At 50.8% G+C, this 17,840-nt stretch overlaps 2 protein-coding genes across 2 annotated transcripts; both read left to right on the top strand.

Moving 5' to 3' along the window:
* The first annotated feature begins 267 nt into the window (after window positions 1-267).
* Window positions 268-1,398, top strand: HOXD4 (homeobox D4). The gene is made up of 2 exons (XM_058028228.1): window positions 268-685; window positions 1,094-1,398. The coding sequence occupies exons 1-2, from the start codon at window positions 277-279 to the stop codon at window positions 1,396-1,398; spliced, it is 714 nt and encodes a 237-aa protein (XP_057884211.1). The 5' UTR covers window positions 268-276.
* A 14,016-nt stretch (window positions 1,399-15,414) lies between these two features.
* HOXD3 (homeobox D3) lies at window positions 15,415-17,046 on the top strand. Its single transcript, XM_058028175.1, has 2 exons — window positions 15,415-15,910; window positions 16,295-17,046. Exons 1-2 carry the CDS (start codon window positions 15,415-15,417, stop codon window positions 17,044-17,046), a joined length of 1,248 nt encoding a protein of 415 aa, XP_057884158.1.
* The last annotated feature ends 794 nt before the right edge of the window (window positions 17,047-17,840 follow it).

The following is a 17,840-nucleotide window of genomic DNA, read 5'->3' as shown; positions in this document are numbered from 1 at the left end:
GGGCAGCGGCCGCCGCCCCGGGGTACCCCCACACCTCCGGTACCTGGTTTGCGGGTGCGGCCCGCCGGAGAGGGGGGTCATTCGGTGAGAGGGATGTTATTGAGAGGAATCGCTGGAAATGCGGGGAAATGCGGCGGTGGGCGCCCGGCTCCCCATTGGCCGGGCCGGTCACATGCCCGCCTAACTTTATTCAGTTGACAGCAAGTAGGAGGGCTCTATGGCAGGGGAAAAAAAGACAACACGAGAAAAATTAGTATTTTCTACCTTCAGAAATTAATGGCCATGAGTTCGTATATGGTGAACTCTAAGTATGTGGATCCCAAATTTCCTCCTTGCGAGGAATATTTGCAGAATAGCTACTTAGGCGAGCAGGGGGCCGAGTACTACAGTGCCTCGCAGGGCGCTGATTTCCAGCACCAGGGACTCTACCCACGGTCAAACTACAGCGAGCAGCCCTTTAGCTGTAGCAATGCCCAGGGCTCTGCCGGGCAGCCGCGGGGTCACGGACAGGAGCAATCCGGCCCGGCGAGCCACTTCCCCGGCCCAGCAGAGCATTGTCCACCGCCTCCAATGCCCAACCCGCGAGCCTGCAGCCAGCAGCCGGCCCTCAAACCCCCAAACGGCTCCGCAGTAAAGCAGCCGGCAGTAGTTTATCCCTGGATGAAGAAAGTCCATGTTAACTCGGGTAAGGATCCTCTTCTTACTTTGCTCCTCTCCCCTGCTTCCGATCGGCCTCAGCGGCGCTCTGCCGAGTCCCTGCCAGGCTCGTGGGCGAGCTTTTCAAGCCGAGGTGGCCAATTACACTCGCCATAAATTTTTATTGCCGAGGAAATAGGCCGTTGGCCATGCGGGGCTTTGGCGTGCAGGAGAAAACTCCATTTTAGGAGCCTTCTAGAGGCTCCCAGCCTACCTAGCTGCGTGTGCCCGTAGTGCCTGCCTCAAACGAGGGGGGAAAGCAGCAGCCCGGCCATTGTAAGCGACTGGGACGAATCCAGCTCGGCCACATGCTCGCAGCTCGTAAGGTTTTCTTTTGTAAAGTCGGACCGGCAAGTCAAGATTAGCTTTGTAAAAGTTCTCCGTATTTTTTTCCCAGTGAATCCCAATTACAACGGAGGGGAACCTAAACGCTCCCGCACAGCTTACACCAGACAGCAAGTCCTAGAACTGGAAAAAGAATTTCATTTTAACAGGTACCTGACCAGGCGCCGCCGTATCGAGATAGCCCACACTTTGTGTCTCTCTGAGCGCCAGATCAAGATCTGGTTTCAGAACAGAAGAATGAAGTGGAAAAAAGATCACAAACTGCCCAACACGAAGGGCAGATCTTCTTCCTCTGGTTCAAACCCCCATTTACAAACTGGTTCCAAGGACCATCAGACTGACTTGACAACTTTGTAGAAGAGGTGAAATTTTCCATTTCATCCTTCGCTTCTGACCAGTACTGTACATAACTGACACTGCCCAAGCAGAACCTGCATGTAGCAGCTAAGGACACGAGAAACTGTCATCTTTCTTTAAGGTACTGTTGTACAAAGGAGACAAAATGACGCTACTTTGGACTTTATTTTATTTGCCTCTGCTAGCACAACCTAAAAAAGGAAAAAAAAAAAAAAAAAGAAAAAAAGGAAAAGAAAGAGAGAGGGAAAAACAAACAAACAAACAAACCATCATGCAGGCAGTGGGAATTGGGAAAAATATTAAATGAGACCTTCTGTCCTTAAAAAATAATAAATCATTGAAAATGAAACTGTCCTGTGTTTCAGTTTTGAATTCTGAAGTGAAGATTGGATGCTTTATTCTGGGATTTATACTTTTAATTGTCTTTTTATCCCATGCAATTTCGGGAGGATGCATTTTGGGCAAGTTGAGGACAGGAAATTCATAGCATAGTCTTTTATTCGAACATAAAGACTAGTAATTGTGAACTTTTTTTTTTTTTTTTTTTGTGCTGCTTTACCTTTCTCGGTGTAATGAAAATTCTTGCTCATTTCCATAACGTCTCAGAAAGTGTGCATAGAAATGAAGTGAAAACGGGTTATTTTATGTTCTGGTAATGTTAGTGTATTTATTTATTTGTTGCTTAGAAGAATGAAGACAAAAAGAAAAATAGTCAAACCAAAAACGAGGAAAGGGAGCTGGAATACAGGATTTTTCCTTCCCAGTCTCATGAACACATATGTAATGTTTACTTGTCTTGAACGTACACAACTTTCTTGTTCCCCCCCACCCTTGTTTTTAAATTTCCATCTTTGTGAATAGGAAAAGTGTTCCTGCTTCTTACCGTGTGCCATCCAGAGCTAACAGGCTTGAAATCTGTTTCCAAAGTCTGCTCTGTTCAGCGCTGTGCTTTAAACCATCGATACCTCATTTAAAAATGGAAAGAAAAAAAGGGAAAAGAAAGAGACGAGGCCACAAAAAAAAAAAAACCAACCCCACAAAAAAACAAGAGCAACCCAGACTGAAAAATTAATGTAATTTCTGATATAAACTGAGCCATTCAAAGCTGAAAGCTGAACACATTCTTTCAACTGGATTTTAAATTTCTTTTCTGCTAGAGAGACATAGTCTATGTGGGTCGCTGGTTTGTTTTGTTTTGGGTTTATATTGGGTTTTTATGGCTTTGGTTTGTTTAGTTTATAGGTTTGGGTGTTTTTTTAAGATTGGGTAGTTTTTTTGTTGTTGTTGTTTTGGTGGGGTTTTTCTGGTTTTGGTGGGGATTTTTGTTGCTTTTTTTTTTTTTTCTTTTTAGAACAGTGATTGCTTTTAAGCAAACCATGACACATGACTGCAATGACTGGAAATCTCAGCAAGTTGCTTTCAGGAAAGATGAAAGGCTTGGATGGGAGCAGAGCTGGTCTAATACCCACGAATTTGTCCCTGACTGCTGGTTGCCAAAGTTTTAGTGCTCTGTAACTACCAAACCAAACCAGCTCCCTGAGCCACTTGCACCTCTGCTCAGGCGGCTTTAAAGCTCAGCCCTTATCTCCTGCACCCTCAGGGCAGCCTAGGAAAGGGACCACAGAGCCAAAATTGTAACGAGGTGATCCCTTTATTAAAGAGAAAAGTGGCGAAGAAGGAAACTCAGCAAACACTGAAGGGAGGTGGAAAGAGCAGGGGGTGAGTTAACGTGCCCTGCTCCAGGCTGGATGCTTCCCACTGAGAACTCACGGCTCTCCGGGCTCGCTCGGGAAAACGCTGGCCAAAATGGGCTTGAATTAATTCGAAAATAAAAGGCGAGCTTTTCAACAAGAGTGTATTCGGCAACGTTAACTGTGGCCAGCAGTTAATTTCTGCCCTTTTCTCATCCCTTGAAGTCCGCAAAGTGTCTTTAAGACTTGGTCTTTTGTTTTAGAGCCTGGAGAAAACTCTTTGTTCTTCCTTAGGGTTAGCCCAGTTCTCAGACTTGCACATGGCAATACTTGAATATCTCCACGTCGTGATATTAAAGATGGATATTCCCGCATTATTCGCATCATTGTTTCTATGACAAAAAGCACCGAGTTCATACATAGTAAAGACGTCTTTTTTCTGACGCCTTCACGTTGAGAAGCTGAAAAGGTATTTTACTGAAGTTCGGCTAAATTGCAGGAACAGGTTCACCCAGAGGACAAATTTTCTATTCGATTAGTTGTATTTCAGCCGGGAAGAGTGACCTCTAAACCCTTAACCTTTTGGACCCAAACTACCCTTCCCTTTCTCTAGCATGGAGAGCAGCTAGCAGCAGCGCTTGAGGAGGGAATTCCTGAGCCAAGTTTTCAAGTTTTGTTACACCAGGTTCCTGCAGCAGTGGCCTTTCCTCTCCAGAGATGCTCAAAGCCATCCTTTTGCTCTTCATACAGAGCTATTAAAATAAAGAAGAAAAAGGGGTGTGGGGAAGTAAAATCCCTCTGGCTACTCTTGAAAATCCTCCTCCCGGACCCCCGCTGTTTTCCTAAAGTCCGATAAGTTGGCTGCGAGCAGGGCAAAAGTGTTATTCGAGAGAGAGCTACCAACTTGGGCCTCTGAGGTACAGTCCTGGAAAATACCGGCCTTGGATAAGCAAATCCTTGCTTTGTGCTTCTAATCAACCGAGATGGCTCCCGAAGTTAAAGGACCAACTTCTGCTCCCAGATTTCCTTCCCCCGCCCACTGAAGTCAAACAGGCATGTAGCTGCGAGCAGAATTTGTCTCATTGTCTTTTGAAATGGTAATAACTGCAGGACGAGTGTTGGCTTCAGCAGGCACAGCTCTTACAGCCCTGTTTGCACGTCCCCTTTGAGCGGGGCTGGAGCACCGTAGGTTTGCATAGGTGTGATTGCACCCTAAGACAGGACAGTGCGTGAAGCGGAGGCAGAGAGCACCAAACAGAAATAGTTTCCAGCTGCCATTGCTCTGAATGGTCAGGATGTATGTAATAGTGACCAGCAGCACCCACTGGTCGTTATCTTCATGCAAAACGAACCTGAGCTGGTTTTTGTTGTTTTTTTTTTTTTTTTGTTTTTTTTTTTTTTTTTTTTTTTTCAATGATTGTAACCCTCCAGAGTTATTTTTTGTATGAAGGGAAGCTGATTATTTTCGTTTATCGCGGGTGAACGTTGTGCATTGGAGCCTTTGTTAAACGGTCGCATTGTCCAGCGCCACTCTCATCTCTGTCAAAGTGTGATGCTTTTTATAGACTTTGCTGATGTTCTGCTGCCACTGATTAAAGCGTTATTTATACTAACTGTCGCCTGTAGTTTTGATGTAAGCCCTCCACATACTTCTGAAATAATAAAAGGTGTAGCGAAATAGATTCTGGTTTGTACCTTGAACAATCAGTCCTTACAAGGTGGGTCTCCCTTCTGTGAAAATGCTGCTCCCTCCCATCATTACAGTGTTAAGAGATGAGTGACTCTGCATAGCATCCTTCCAAATGTCCCTTTGAACAGGTTTGCTGTTTGCCTCAGCCATAATGGTGTGACTCTAGGCCAAGCTGGAGTCTATATTTACTTTTGGGCTGCAGTTAAAAGTGCCTGTCATCCATTTGCTGCTGCTTTGCATTTAACAAGCCCTCCTAGAATGACTCCTGGATAACTGCATGTGTGGTAGGAGGCGAGGAGCCACACCTGAAGTCACCTCGATGCCCACACAGATGTGTCTCTTTTAGGTGAGTCCTAGAAAGAATCAATTAAATAAAGAAATGGAAATTCGAAATTGCAATGCAGACAGTAGTTTTCCCTGAGCAGTAACTCTCACTTTGACAGCGGATACAAAAGAAAGATCACAAGAAAACACAACTTGGAGACTTTAAACTTTGCCATGCACCTATGGCAAGCATATTTTTTTTACTTCCCAGCGTAAGTGTCTCAGACGATAACACAGCCAGGAGAAGTCGATTGCACTATTTTTGTCATAAGTGCTTGTCAGCCAGGGCTTGTCCTCTCCTGGAGCGTGGTCAAGGCACGAGTCCAAAAATCCAGTCTGTGGCTCGGGCCGGGCAGGGAGCAGGGTGCCCAGCAGAAACCATGTGCCCTTACTGCCCAAGAGTGCCCAGGGCAGGCTGGGGCTGCCTTTCTAAGCACACACTCGCTAAGTTTAAATATCGAGGCACATCTTGCGATTATACTTTCTCTCTGTGCTGTTTAATGGCTCCTCCTGTTACTCCCGATACATCAATACAGTTCTGTATATTATATCACCACTAGTCGTTAAGGTAAGAATGAAGAGGAAAGGCAGAGTCAATAGCGAGCCCCACTCACTGTACAGTACAGTAAATAGGGACCTCTCGGTGCACAGCCACACCGCTTCCACCGGCCATGTTTGTTAGCCCTTTCCCCTGATTCTTTTTTCCTTTTTTTTTTTTTTTTTTTTTTTTCCTCCCTCCTTCCCCCCAAGCCTAGAGACCAAAATAATCTTGCTAGGAACAGTCATAACAGGCAGAATTTCAAAGTGCAAGGAAGATGATAAGAATAGATTTCTACAAGTCCTGACCACGTGATTTGCGAAATAATTAATTCAGCACGTCCCTTAAGAAACACGGAGTCGTCATTAATCTGCCAAGCAAAGGACTCTATCAGACTTGAAAACTGAAGAGATCCCAAGAATATAATATACAAAGGGTGCCGTCCCTCTCCCTGCACACCTAGCTCTTGGGCAGCTGCTGAAAAAGAGACGCCCGGTACGTAAATATTTTTTACTTTTATTCCTCCTTATTTAAGCCTTAATGAACTCAGCTGTCAAACACTTGACAAATAGGGCACGCTGCTTCCTGATTTCCAGCGCGGCAGCGGCCGGGAACCGGACCGGGCGCAAGCGATGACCTTTGCTTCCCAGGGAGCGGGGGAAGAGGCGAGCGCGGAGCGCCGCGGAGCAGGGACCCGACGGGCACAGCGCCTCCCGGAGCGGCGCCTCGGCCGCGGCCGCCTGCCTGCGCGGGGAGGCGCGGAGCGCCGCGGAGGAACAATGCGGCTGTCAGGGCAGCGCTGCCCGCTCCCAGCGGCGGGGAAAGGCCCTCGGCTCCCTCGCAAGCGGGGTCGTAAATTTTGCCGTGGGTCTGTGACAGCGGGGCCGGAGCCGGGGCCGGGCGCGCCTTCCCCCGCCGCCCGCACAAAGGCCGGCTCCTGCTCCTGCTCCTGCCCCGGCCCCGCCGCTCCTGCCCCGGCCCCGCCGCTCCTGCCCCGGCCCGAGCCGCATTCGGCCCCCGGAGCGGGCACGCCGACTCGCAAGTCCCCGATCAATAGCTCGGACCGGGGAAAAATAGCATTTTTGTTTTTATACAAAGCCACTCTCTACAAAGTCCATAGAATACGGACGAGTGTGAGATTTCTCTGTGAAACCCCAGTCAGCTGGAAATGCCTCCTGCAAACAGGATATTCTTTATTATCCCTTGCTGGAGTAATTTCTAAAAACCCTAGATTGTAGCTTTTTATTGCTTCCGTTTCGGTGGCAGGACAGAGACAAAGTTTCCTATGTTATGAATTATACATTCAAACAATAACACATTAATTCAATTATTCAAAAATGACAAATGTTTATGTGCTGTGGTAGTGACTAAGGAACAGATTCGCTACTTCACGAGAACTCCTACATTTTTATCAATGAAGTTTTATATTATCCTATTGGGCCGGGAAAGAAACCAAACTCCACCAAGACACGCAGTAAAATGGACCTGAACATAAATCGCAACCCTTTCATAGGAGCGTTTATTCTCGCATATAGCCCGGGCTATTTTATCAGTTTGACAATTGCCGGAGTTGTTGTTATAAATCATCATAAGTAATTCCTGAAAGGGTGCGAGGCTGCTGGGGGGCGGGCGGAGACTGTAAATCTTTCTGTTTTATTGCTCTATGAACATATGCTCCGATTGAAGAAGTCTTAGATCCTTTACTGGAGACAAATTCGCGCAAAGCTGGAGTCCCACCAGCCAAAGGATTAACAGTTCCTTAATACTTTTTCAGTCCCCTTTACGATATCTTCATTCTGGCGTTGGTGGCAAAGGTGCTCCTTTCTTTCAGCCGTCCTCCATTTTCACGTTAAATGTGCCTGTGTTTTCTTTTTCTTTCTATTTCCCCCCTTTTTCTTTTTCTTTTTCTTTTTCTTTTTCTTTTTCTTTTTCTTTTTCTTTTTCTTTTTCTTTTTCTTTTTCTTTTTCTTTTTCTTTTTCACTAGACTCTGAAAAGGCACCAAAGGCTGTGAGGTTTTCTCCGGGGGGTTCCGAACTGCCCTCCAAAAAGGCGCTTTCTTCTGAATCCTCTTCGTGTTCTTTGCTCGTGTCCAGCTTTTCCCCTCTCACTTTTGTGTAGGAAGCCAAAGACCTCTCCGTCATCCAAAATGTCTAAACAGCGGCCAGAATTATGTTCGGCTTTGTGTGCATGTACACAAGTATGCAGAACACGCTGTGCGTGTAGGGGTTCTGTATGTACACACAGACACGCGAGCGCGGGGGGCTCGGCAAAACTATCCAGACACCAAAATATATGGCTGACTGAAAAGGATATAAAGAACCATTACCTCTTACTTGAGGCGAGATTTAAGTGCATCGTTTCGAAGAAATATAGGATTATAAATCCGAAGCCATACACAATAATTTACATTGAACTCATGTTTCCATCACTGGACTCCAATCTTTTTATAACTGGTTTGCAAAGTCAGGAAAAGCAATGTAATTTAGATAAATGTTACAATGCACTTACGGTTAGTATTGTAAGGTAATACGTTACTGTCACATCCCCATGCTTTGGATGGTAATGAAATCATAGCAGATGTTAGATTAGGTGTGGTGTATTTATAGCTACAGATATGTTACAAAAAATCAAACAGAGAAGCTAATACATATATATTTTTTTTCTTTTGCCTAACCGGTGTTGTTGGGGAGCTTTGTGGGCACACATGACAGATATACACAGGGTTTACTCCATGTCTCTTCACACACACAGAGCAGGGAGGCAGGCTCAGGGCAGACACACACACGCACAAATGTCGGGAGGGTTTTTTCCCCCAGCGTTTGTTTAGCCTCCAGACAGGGGTAGTCCCCGCTGCCCCGCATCTTCCCGGTCCGGAGAAGGAGAGAGCAAAAAGTCGCGCACGCCAGCGGGCCCCGGCGCCTGTCCGCCAGAGCAGCGTGGCTGCGGAGCTGCCCCCGGCACAGGCTCCCGGCCGCAGCCGGCTCCAAATACCTCCTCTGTCTCCGCTGGGAATTGCTGCGCGCTGGGATCATCCCGCGGAATTCACCTTTTCCCGCTGCTCCGCCGGCCCCGCGGGGCGCGTAAGTGCGGGGGCCGCGGTGCGGAGCGGAGCGGAGCGGGCTGGGCCGGGCAGCGCGGGCGGGCGGCAGCGCTCGGGGCCGCGGGCCGCCCCACGGGGCCCGGCGCGGCTGCCCCGCTGCGCGGGGGCGCGGGGAGCGCCAGCCCCGGCCCCGAGCGCTGCTCGGCGATCACGTGGGCCAATATGCCTGTATTTTAAGGCAGTGCCTATATTTCTGATTATAAAGGGATTTCTCCTGCTCGCCCCCAAAATTCATCAATGGCCGCACGATTTAAAACCAAAACAAAACAAGAGCCGGCCAATTGCTGTCGTTGGTTCCAGGAGGCTGATGGCTAAAGGGTTGTGTGTTGATTTTTTTTTTTAAAGCCCAACAAATTCCGATTTCCACTCGCTCTCTTTTATTGGTAGTTGAGCCTGAGCCTGTTTTCGTTCTATCGGGAATTCTGGTGTATGGAAATATTTGTAAAACCGCAAGATCAGGTTTAGGAGAGTTTTGTCTGCAGACAAAGGGTGAAGGATATATTCTAAGAGCTGCAAGCGCAGATCCTGAAAAGTGAGGAACCCAGGTTTATGATAAATTGATACACAGGTAAGCAACTGCATGACAAAATGGGACGTTTAACCGCAGGGGCTGTATTATCTCCTTTGCTCAGAGACGGTCTGGAATTTGTTTGCAATCTCTGCCCATAGTGGCTGCAAATGTATGGAGTGGTCTCCACCTACTTGAACGTTTTAAGCTGTATCTTCTTTTTATTATGTTCTTTAAATAAAAAGCGATCTCATTCCCAAAGGCTAGGGGAATACGTTTAACCCTATCCTTTCCCCAATTTTCGGTGGAAGGGAATTACAAATAAGCAAACAAACGAGGGAGAGAACTTTGCTAGATGCTCCCATTGCCAAAGTGAGATTGAGCATCACGTTAATGCGTTGCCGTGGTTAGCCGGGCAGGGGGTAGCCGTGTTGATTTGTAAAGGGCGATTTAAAATAGGCTCATCGGTAATGTAGCCCCTACATAGGATCTCTCAAATGTTCGTGCCAAGTGTCTTCCCGAACCTTTTTCCTTGGCAGAGCATTCGTGTTCCTTAGTGGCTGTTGTGTTCCTTCCGCAGTTGTTTTAGCACTGCTGTTACCAGTGTGCTCATGCCTTCGAGTTACACATGCGATTTGAAGCACGGCTTGATATTTATCTACTGAGAAGTTTCTTGCCCTGCATTTGTGTGGTTTGATCAATAAGGCGGTGGGAAGATGCCTGGGGGGGACCGGTGCCTCTCTGGGCGGACTGGGGGTCTGGAAGCGGCCACACAGCCTCCTCCCAGACACTTACAGCTCAGCTCCCGCTTGGGCTGCTGCAACCAGCCCCACTCTCCCAGGAACGCCTGTTTCTACAGACTGTGCCTTGCCTGGAGCCCGGCTGAACTCTCGGTTATGGCTGCTGTAAAGCCCAGCGTTGTGCTGTGGAGCAAGAGCGTGTGTAAGGTTGGAACGGACCCTGCCCTCCCCGAGTCACCCGGGCGAGTCCCCGGCGGGGGTCGGAGTGCCCCGAAGGAAATAGTGTGGGAGGCCAGGGGAGAAGGAGAAAGTTAGGGTGTTTGTTTATTATTTATTTATTTATTTATTTATTTATTTATTATTTTCTGTTGCGTGTTGCTCTGCTCGATCAGAAGTTAAAAGCACTGAACATTTTTCTTAGCTGTATGCCTCCAAGCTGCTGGCCTGCCAAGTTAGTCAGCTGAATCCAATTACTGCAAGCAGCATTTCATTTGGCTCGATGGAAGCACTCACTTATAACTTCACCTAAAATTTCAATAATACCTATATTGGTCCCACGCCTGAATAATTCCAAAGATTTCCCTGGGTTCAGCTCTGGGAACGTCTTCTCCGAGCGCTGGGAGACGAGCACAACCCTAGCGTGCCCAGACTCCTCTCTCCACAGTACAAACTTTGGGGGTTATTCCTGTGGCCGTGGAAGTCTTGGTATTTGGCCAAGCTCTGGCTAAATAAAGCATATCTAGAGCTAGAAGGCTATCGCTTGTGAGGCTGAGGAGCTGCTTCGGAAAGGGATGAGAAGTCGATAATTAATTAGGCACAAAATGAAAACTTACCGTGTTAATCAACAGCGGCTAACAATGACTCGGTTTGCAATATTATGATCTCTCCGCTCAGGGGCTAAGGTGCAACCCACTTTAGGTTGCCTTCATACACCGTGTAAAGTGCTATTTCTAATGAATTCTCTTTAAAAAAAATAAAGCACTTAAAGTTGACGTACGCCCACGTGAATACATTATATAAGACGTTACCGGGACAGGCCTGGGCCAGGAACCTGAGCGAGCATCGTGTGTAATCATGAAGCTCCACTTCCCTAACTCCAGTTTGCCAGCATAAATTAAGGTGATTTGGAAGGGGAATGTAGCATCCTACTGAGTTTGGTTAGGGAGAGAGAAGACTTGGTGGAAAGTTGTAAGATCTGTTGTGTTGTGAGCTATCGGAGGCGCTTCCGTTGGTTGTTCATTAAGTGGTGAGTTATTGCTATACGAGCCAAAGGTCATTTCAAAGGCTTATGGTGGCTAGATATCGTCTTTATAATGACCTGGGCTTCTTTGTGGGGGATTTTCTAGCACTCTTAAGTTCTTAAAGTCCTGAATCGACACATCGCACAGACAAAGGCAAAATACTAATTCCGAGACGCAAATGCTTGCAGCGCATTTTCAATGCTGGGACTTCTTCGCTTATCTTTCTCTTGGTTTTATTCGGTATCTGGGGGTAGAAATGGAAAGAGACCCGCGCTAGCTCCGTTTCCGCGGAACTCCTCGCGGGCCGTGGCTGCGGGCGGCGGGAGAGGTGCTTGCGACCCTCGAAGGTGCCCGCAGCTGCCCCGCAAAGGCGCTCCCTTTCCCCGAGCGCTGCCGGGCTGGCTGCTCGGGAAGGCAGGCATGGGTGCTGGGGAAGGCAGGCATGGGTGCTGGGGAAGGCAGGCGTGGGTGCTCGGGAAGGCAGGCGTGGGTGCGCGGGAAGGCAGGCATGGGTGCTGGGGAAGGCAGGCATGGGTGCTCGGGAAGGCAGGCATGGGTGCTGGGGAAGGCAGGCATGGGTGCGCGGGGCCCGTCGCAGCGGCTGCCGCAGGCCGCCCTGCCCGGCTCCCACCCGCAACCGGAGAATTTTGCACGTTTGTTTGCTCCCCGCCTCTCTCAAAGCTCTATTAATAAATGAAGAGAAACATCTACCCTTTGTCTGGTAAAAGATCTGACGCGGACGGAAAGACACGGTGAGGGGCTGCGGACGAGATGTGCATTTATTAACAAAGTCCTAAGGAAGAAAGTCCAAAACAAAGCAGTTTCCGCTGAGAGTTATCACTTCTGTTGCAGGTCCGTGCCCACGGATTATCCAAAGGAACCTGAAGATCCTACTCACACAGTTAAAGTCAAAAATCAAGAAAAAACGTAAGTTTGGTGAGTTCTCTACATTTCCTTTTCCATCCATCTCTCTCTTTCCCTATGGCGACAGGCCCGTCGCAGGGAGCGCAGCCCGGCCCGTGCCCGCCGAGCGGGCAGAGCTGCTCGGTGGAAGCCGGGAGGCGGCGGCAGCCCGGGCGCGTCCCGCACGTCAGATAAGGAGCGGCCCGCAGAGAGCCCGCTGGAAGCCGCCCCTGTGCCGCGAAGCCGGGCCCGGCTGGGGAGCAGCCAAGGCCCGGACCAGCCGCGGGGAGCGGGCGGCTCCATAGCCGCTTTGAGAGGCCCCACGGCGGCCACCGCTCCGCGTCCCGCAGGGCCCGTTCGCGCTCCCCAGAGCTCCCAGAGACGGGACGTGCCCGCAGCCCCAGCGGTGGGTGCCCGGCTGCCCTGCTTGCGGCCGGGCCCGGCGGCGGCCCCGGCGCTTTCCTTATATACAGGGCTGCCCCGGGCCGGCGGCCGGGAAACGTGCCGAGCGGGGGATTCTTTTGCCGGGCTCCCTCCTACGCGCCGGCTGCTTTGCACTTCTGAAAGTGCCGGGGCTTGGGAAGTGTTTTCCTTTTCATTCCTGGCCGGAGCGTTTACTGCCACGGCGCTAGCAGTCATAAATTTTGCTACAACCGCAATGACAGGTGCATTGATATGCACCCTGAGAGCTCCGGCTGCTTTAATAACCGCTTCGCTGGCCGCTCTCACCGCCTCTTATTTATTCGGTATCATATTAGATATTGATCCGAAGCAGAATTAAGTGTAGTGGAAGTTTTAGTAGAGAACTGCTTAATATGAAAGTGTCGGAGGAGAGCGGCGGGCAGCGGCGGGCCGTGTCAGCCTGGGCCAGCCTGGGCCAGCCTGGGCCAGCCGGGGACGCCGGGGCTCGCAGCTGCTCTCCGGGTACAGCTCTGAGAGGCTCGGCATCCCGCAAAGGCACTGGAACCAGTGGCAGGACAAAAAGTCCCATTATCGTGTGCGACACGTAACAGTTCAGATGAGGTTAACCTTTCTGGAGAGGAAGAAGGGAAATCTGAAACACAGACATGGATACTTTGCGGTTTCCTACCCTCGGTGCCTCCAAGCCCACCTCCCACGGCTCGGCCTCACCATTTGGATGTCACTTTTTTCTTTTTTTTTTTTTTTTTTTTCCCTGTAGGCTCTTTCTGGCCAAACCACCAAGTGTTGAGCCCTTGCTTTGGTGTTACCTATAAAAACATCACCCCGGGCCTTTCACTCGTGGAAAATCAAACCCTGGATAGGTCTCCCTCTCCCTCTTTCTCTCCCTCTCTCTCTTTTTAAGATCTAAAGATGAGCCACCAAACAGTTGAGCATTGTCCATATGATTTATGGCCCATAGCCTCCTTTTTAGGTTCAAGCAGAGTTCACAAGCAGTTGGTATTTCAGAAAAGAAATAAGGCTTTTAACAGCTTAACAGCAATATTCTTTCTTAAGATTCTGTGTATTCTTTTGGGAACTATATTTCACAAGGCATATAAAAGCCTACGCTTAAGGCAGTGTTGTGCTAACAAAAGTCCTCAGTCCACACCGGTCCCGAAAATGTAGATGACAGAAGTGGGAAAAGAGAGACAGAGTTATTTGGACAAAAATACGTCCAAGACTCGTCAAGATTATCACATCATTATTAAAACTCATTTTTATCTCCACCGTCCATTTCTGCAGACTTTTAAAACAAAAATTTTCCAGGAGAGAAAAACAGTTCCCGTTCTGTCAGCTACACAGATCATCTCAAGCTTTTGTTTAGGAAAGAAAAGGACCCCGGCGGTCTGTGACACGGGATAAACCGCCGAGAGCGGCCGTGAATCGCAGCTCGCTGAGGTTATTTTCACTTACAGAGATGTGTTTCCCGGTGAATTTTAGAGAACAGATCAACGATACTTGGCGAGACCAATGATACTTGCGAGAGAAGGAAGAGTACTCTCCTAATATTGCATAAGTATAGGCAGAAGAACTATAATTGTCGGGCATCTTTCAAAGATTTCTAGCTACTTTTCTCTGGTATGTTAGTAGGCTTAAATCCTGCAGAAATACAAGGAAGTCTCAAGATATGTTGATTTACAGACTTATATTGTCAGGTGAAGTATGTGCTAATTTACAAAATGACCAAAAGTGTCAGAGAAAACCCCTATCCCACAAGAAAAATAGGAGCAGGGAATATTAAAAAGCCGCACCAAAACTGCAGAACAGTTTCCATCTTGTACTAAGCGCAGAGAAGTTTTGGGAGCAGCAAGGAGAAAGGTATCAGCACCCTGCCTCAAAACATCTGCCCTAAGGGGACCGTGCGCTTTCGGGGGGAGCAGCCCCATGTGGCAGCCGGGGGGCGGGGAGGGGAGAGCCGTAAGTTTGCTGGCCGAAAAAAGAAAAGAACCCTCTAAAAATTATCTCAAATGTCTCAGGTTCTTTCTACTGGGTACAAATAAAAGGGACGAGAAACGTTGGGTGAGGGAATTTAATTCATCACAGAATTAAAATAGGGGAGCTGACCTGCGACTTCCTTTATAGTGCAAAGTAAAGGGAGTGAATGGCGCCGGTTATACTTTAACTCTGGAGGAATCCGGGGAAAGAAGCAGGGCGGGTTTACAAAGGGGACGGGATTTTTCTGCCTCTGCCCGGCCGCAGCCCGGGCTCCATCCATCATGTCAGCCGCGCAGGGCCGTGCGCACGCGTGCCGGCCGGGGGGCGCCATGCTCTCGGCCGGAGTGGGCCGCGGGCTCTTTGGGGACACCACCCAGCACAGTTGTCACTGAGAGCCCGTGCCTACAACCCGATCCTGCCAAACGCGAGCGGGAACAGGCCAAAGGCAAAACAAAGCAAATAAAACATCCCCCCAAATGCTTCAAAAGCTGGCCTGTAGGATGTCCCGCCAATGTGCTCCGTTCCTCCCGCACCATGGCTCTCGGGTGGCTCTTTCCCTGCAGTGGCTCGGGTCTTTCCCTGGTGTTCTCTGCCCTCGCGTGGTGTGGCCCAGTTTGCCCTGACTCCTGCCTGGTGACCCTGATCCTACCCTTTTATCTCTTGGTCCTTCTTTGGGTCCCCTGCTCCTTCCTTGATACCTCCCAGCCCTCCCCTGCATGGGAGGCCGAGGGTGCCGGGGTGCGGGGGACGCAGGGACCGGCCCGTGCCAGCCGCTACCAGCCGGATCTTCCCTCTAAAAGTCTCTTTTGTGTCCCTGCTGTTTCCCTGCCCAGGTGGCTGCGAGTGGCCCGGGCCGAGGACGTGAGGCGCGGGGCGGCGGTCAATGTTATTTGAGCGGGGGCCGCGGGCCTCGGCGATCGCAGAGCAGAGGATGCAGAAAGCCGCCTACTACGACAACGCGGGGCTCTTCGGGGGCTACACCTACAGCAAGGCCGACGCCTACCCCTACGGCGCGGCCCACCAGCCCTACGGCCAGGCCGGCCTGGACGGCGAGTACCCCGGCTCCGCCTGCTCCGTGCAGGGCTCGGCGCCCGGCCGCGCTCCGGCCCACAAGGGCAGCGAGCTGAGCGGGAGCTGCATGCGGCCGGGCGGGGGCGGCCCCGGGGGCAGCCAGCCCCCAGGGATCGGCGAGCATCAGCCCCCGGCCCTGCCGCCCTCCTCCCCGCCCAACCCCCCTCCCAGTGTGCCCCCTCCGAAAAAAGCCAAGGGGGGCCCCAACTCCTCGGGCTCGGCCAGCGCCACCCTCAGCAAGCAGATATTTCCTTGGATGAAGGAGTCCCGGCAGAACTCCAAGCAGAAAAGCACCTGCGCCCCCCCAGGTAGCCCAAAACCCCCGCCCCGATCCACTGTTCTCCCGGGGAGTAGGGCTGAGTCCCTCGGGCTGAGCTTCGGCTCAAGGCCTTGTCTGCTGCTCCTGTAGCTGCCATCGCCCTCTTATCCCCCCACCGCACCCCACTGAAGGGTGCCAGCCCTGCCGGGCGCTGCAGGTGGGACAGGCTGGGGGCGGGGTGCTGGGGACGCCTGGTCGGTGTCTCTGGGGGGAGGCAGCCGCAGGAGGGTGGGTATCGGGCAGGGAGGAGGGAGAGGCTGTCCCGGGGCCGACAGAGCGAGAGGGTATAGCAGGTTTCCGAGGAACCCTGGGAGGAAGGGGGGCTGTCTTTCGTGGGGGGAAACCAATGTCTCCTTGTGTCTCTTCCCCGTAGGAGAGAGCTGCGAGGACAAGAGCCCCCCCGGGCCGGCCTCCAAGAGGGTGCGAACAGCCTACACCAGCGCGCAGCTAGTGGAGCTGGAGAAGGAATTCCACTTCAATCGCTACCTGTGCCGGCCGCGCCGCGTGGAGATGGCCAACCTCCTGAACCTGACCGAGCGGCAGATCAAGATCTGGTTCCAGAACCGCCGGATGAAGTACAAAAAGGACCAAAAAGCCAAAGGCATCATGCACTCCCCCGTCGGACAGTCCCCGGACCGCAGCCCCCCTCTAAGCGGCCCAAACCACGTCGGCTACTCCAGCCAGCTCCCCGGCGTCAACAGCCTGAGCTACGACGCGCCCTCGCCCACCTCGTTCGCCAAGTCGCAGCAGAGCATGTACGGGCTGGCCGCCTACACGGCGCCGCTCAGCAGCTGCCTGCCGCAGCAGAAGCGCTACGCGGGCGCGGAGTACGACCCCCACCCCATGCAGAGCGGCGGCGGCGGCTTCGCCAACCCCAGCCTGCAGGGCAGCCCCGTCTACGTGGGGGGCAACTTCGTGGACTCCATGCCGGCCTCGGGCCCCATGTTCAACCTGGGGCACCTGCAGCACCCCTCCTCCGCCAGCGTGGACTACAGCTGCGCCGCCCAGATCCCCGGCGGCCACCACCACGGACCTTGCGACCCCCACCCCACCTACACGGACCTTTCCTCTCACCACACCTCTCAGGGACGGATGCAGGAGGCGCCCAAGCTCACGCATCTGTAGCGGGGCGGCGGCCAGCGGGCCCCGCTCCCCTCTCCATTACCTCACTTTTCTGACGGGACAGTGTTACTGTGCTCTCGAGGGCCAACAGTATTAGTGGATTTGTCTCCCTTAGCAGCTCCCTTCTTTCTTCCGCAGCCCCGAGTAGGTCCGTGAGCAGGAGCCTTTCTCTTAGAGCTGTTTTAAGCATGACAGTGCAATATACTGCCAACCGAGGGACTGATAAGCTGGTAATGATGTACTTGAAGGTAAGTCTTAGAGATGCTGTAGTGTTAGCAGCGCGTCATGCTGAGGTGTTTTAGACCAGTCGTGAGCCGTCGGAACTTGCCCGCGCGTAAGCTTATTTCAGAGAAGTTAATTTATGAGTTCTTCCGTAACGTAAGGATCGCATTGGACTAAATGATATGTATTTATTATTTTAAGCGAGACATTTTTTGTATCACTGATTATTTATCCTCGTCTTAATGTATTTATGTGGGTATTTGTAGAGTTTCTTCACCAGTACTTCGGGAGAGGGATTCAGGTCCGTGGTGACTTACATTTCACCTATTTAGTATAATCGGTCTGAGCTAGTTGAGAGAGTAGTCTTGAACAGTTGTAACAGTGGCTGGTGTTTGTAGTTTATGTAAGGATTAATTAAGACAGCAAGTCGTAAATCATTAATAGAGTAAAACAAGCTGTGGCATCACACAAAGAGCCGTTACACTTTAAAAAAATATTGAAAATATTTTTAAAGTATTTATTTCTAATCGGCTGGCCCCACTCAAGCGCCTCGGTGGCTTGGCCGGCAGCTGGCT

Source organism: Melospiza georgiana, chromosome 7 (genome assembly GCF_028018845.1).
Source record: "Melospiza georgiana isolate bMelGeo1 chromosome 7, bMelGeo1.pri, whole genome shotgun sequence".
Lineage (NCBI taxonomy): Eukaryota > Metazoa > Chordata > Aves > Passeriformes > Passerellidae > Melospiza > Melospiza georgiana.
Note: the sequence above shows the minus strand (reverse complement) of the source record. Positions and strands in the feature narration are given on the sequence as shown.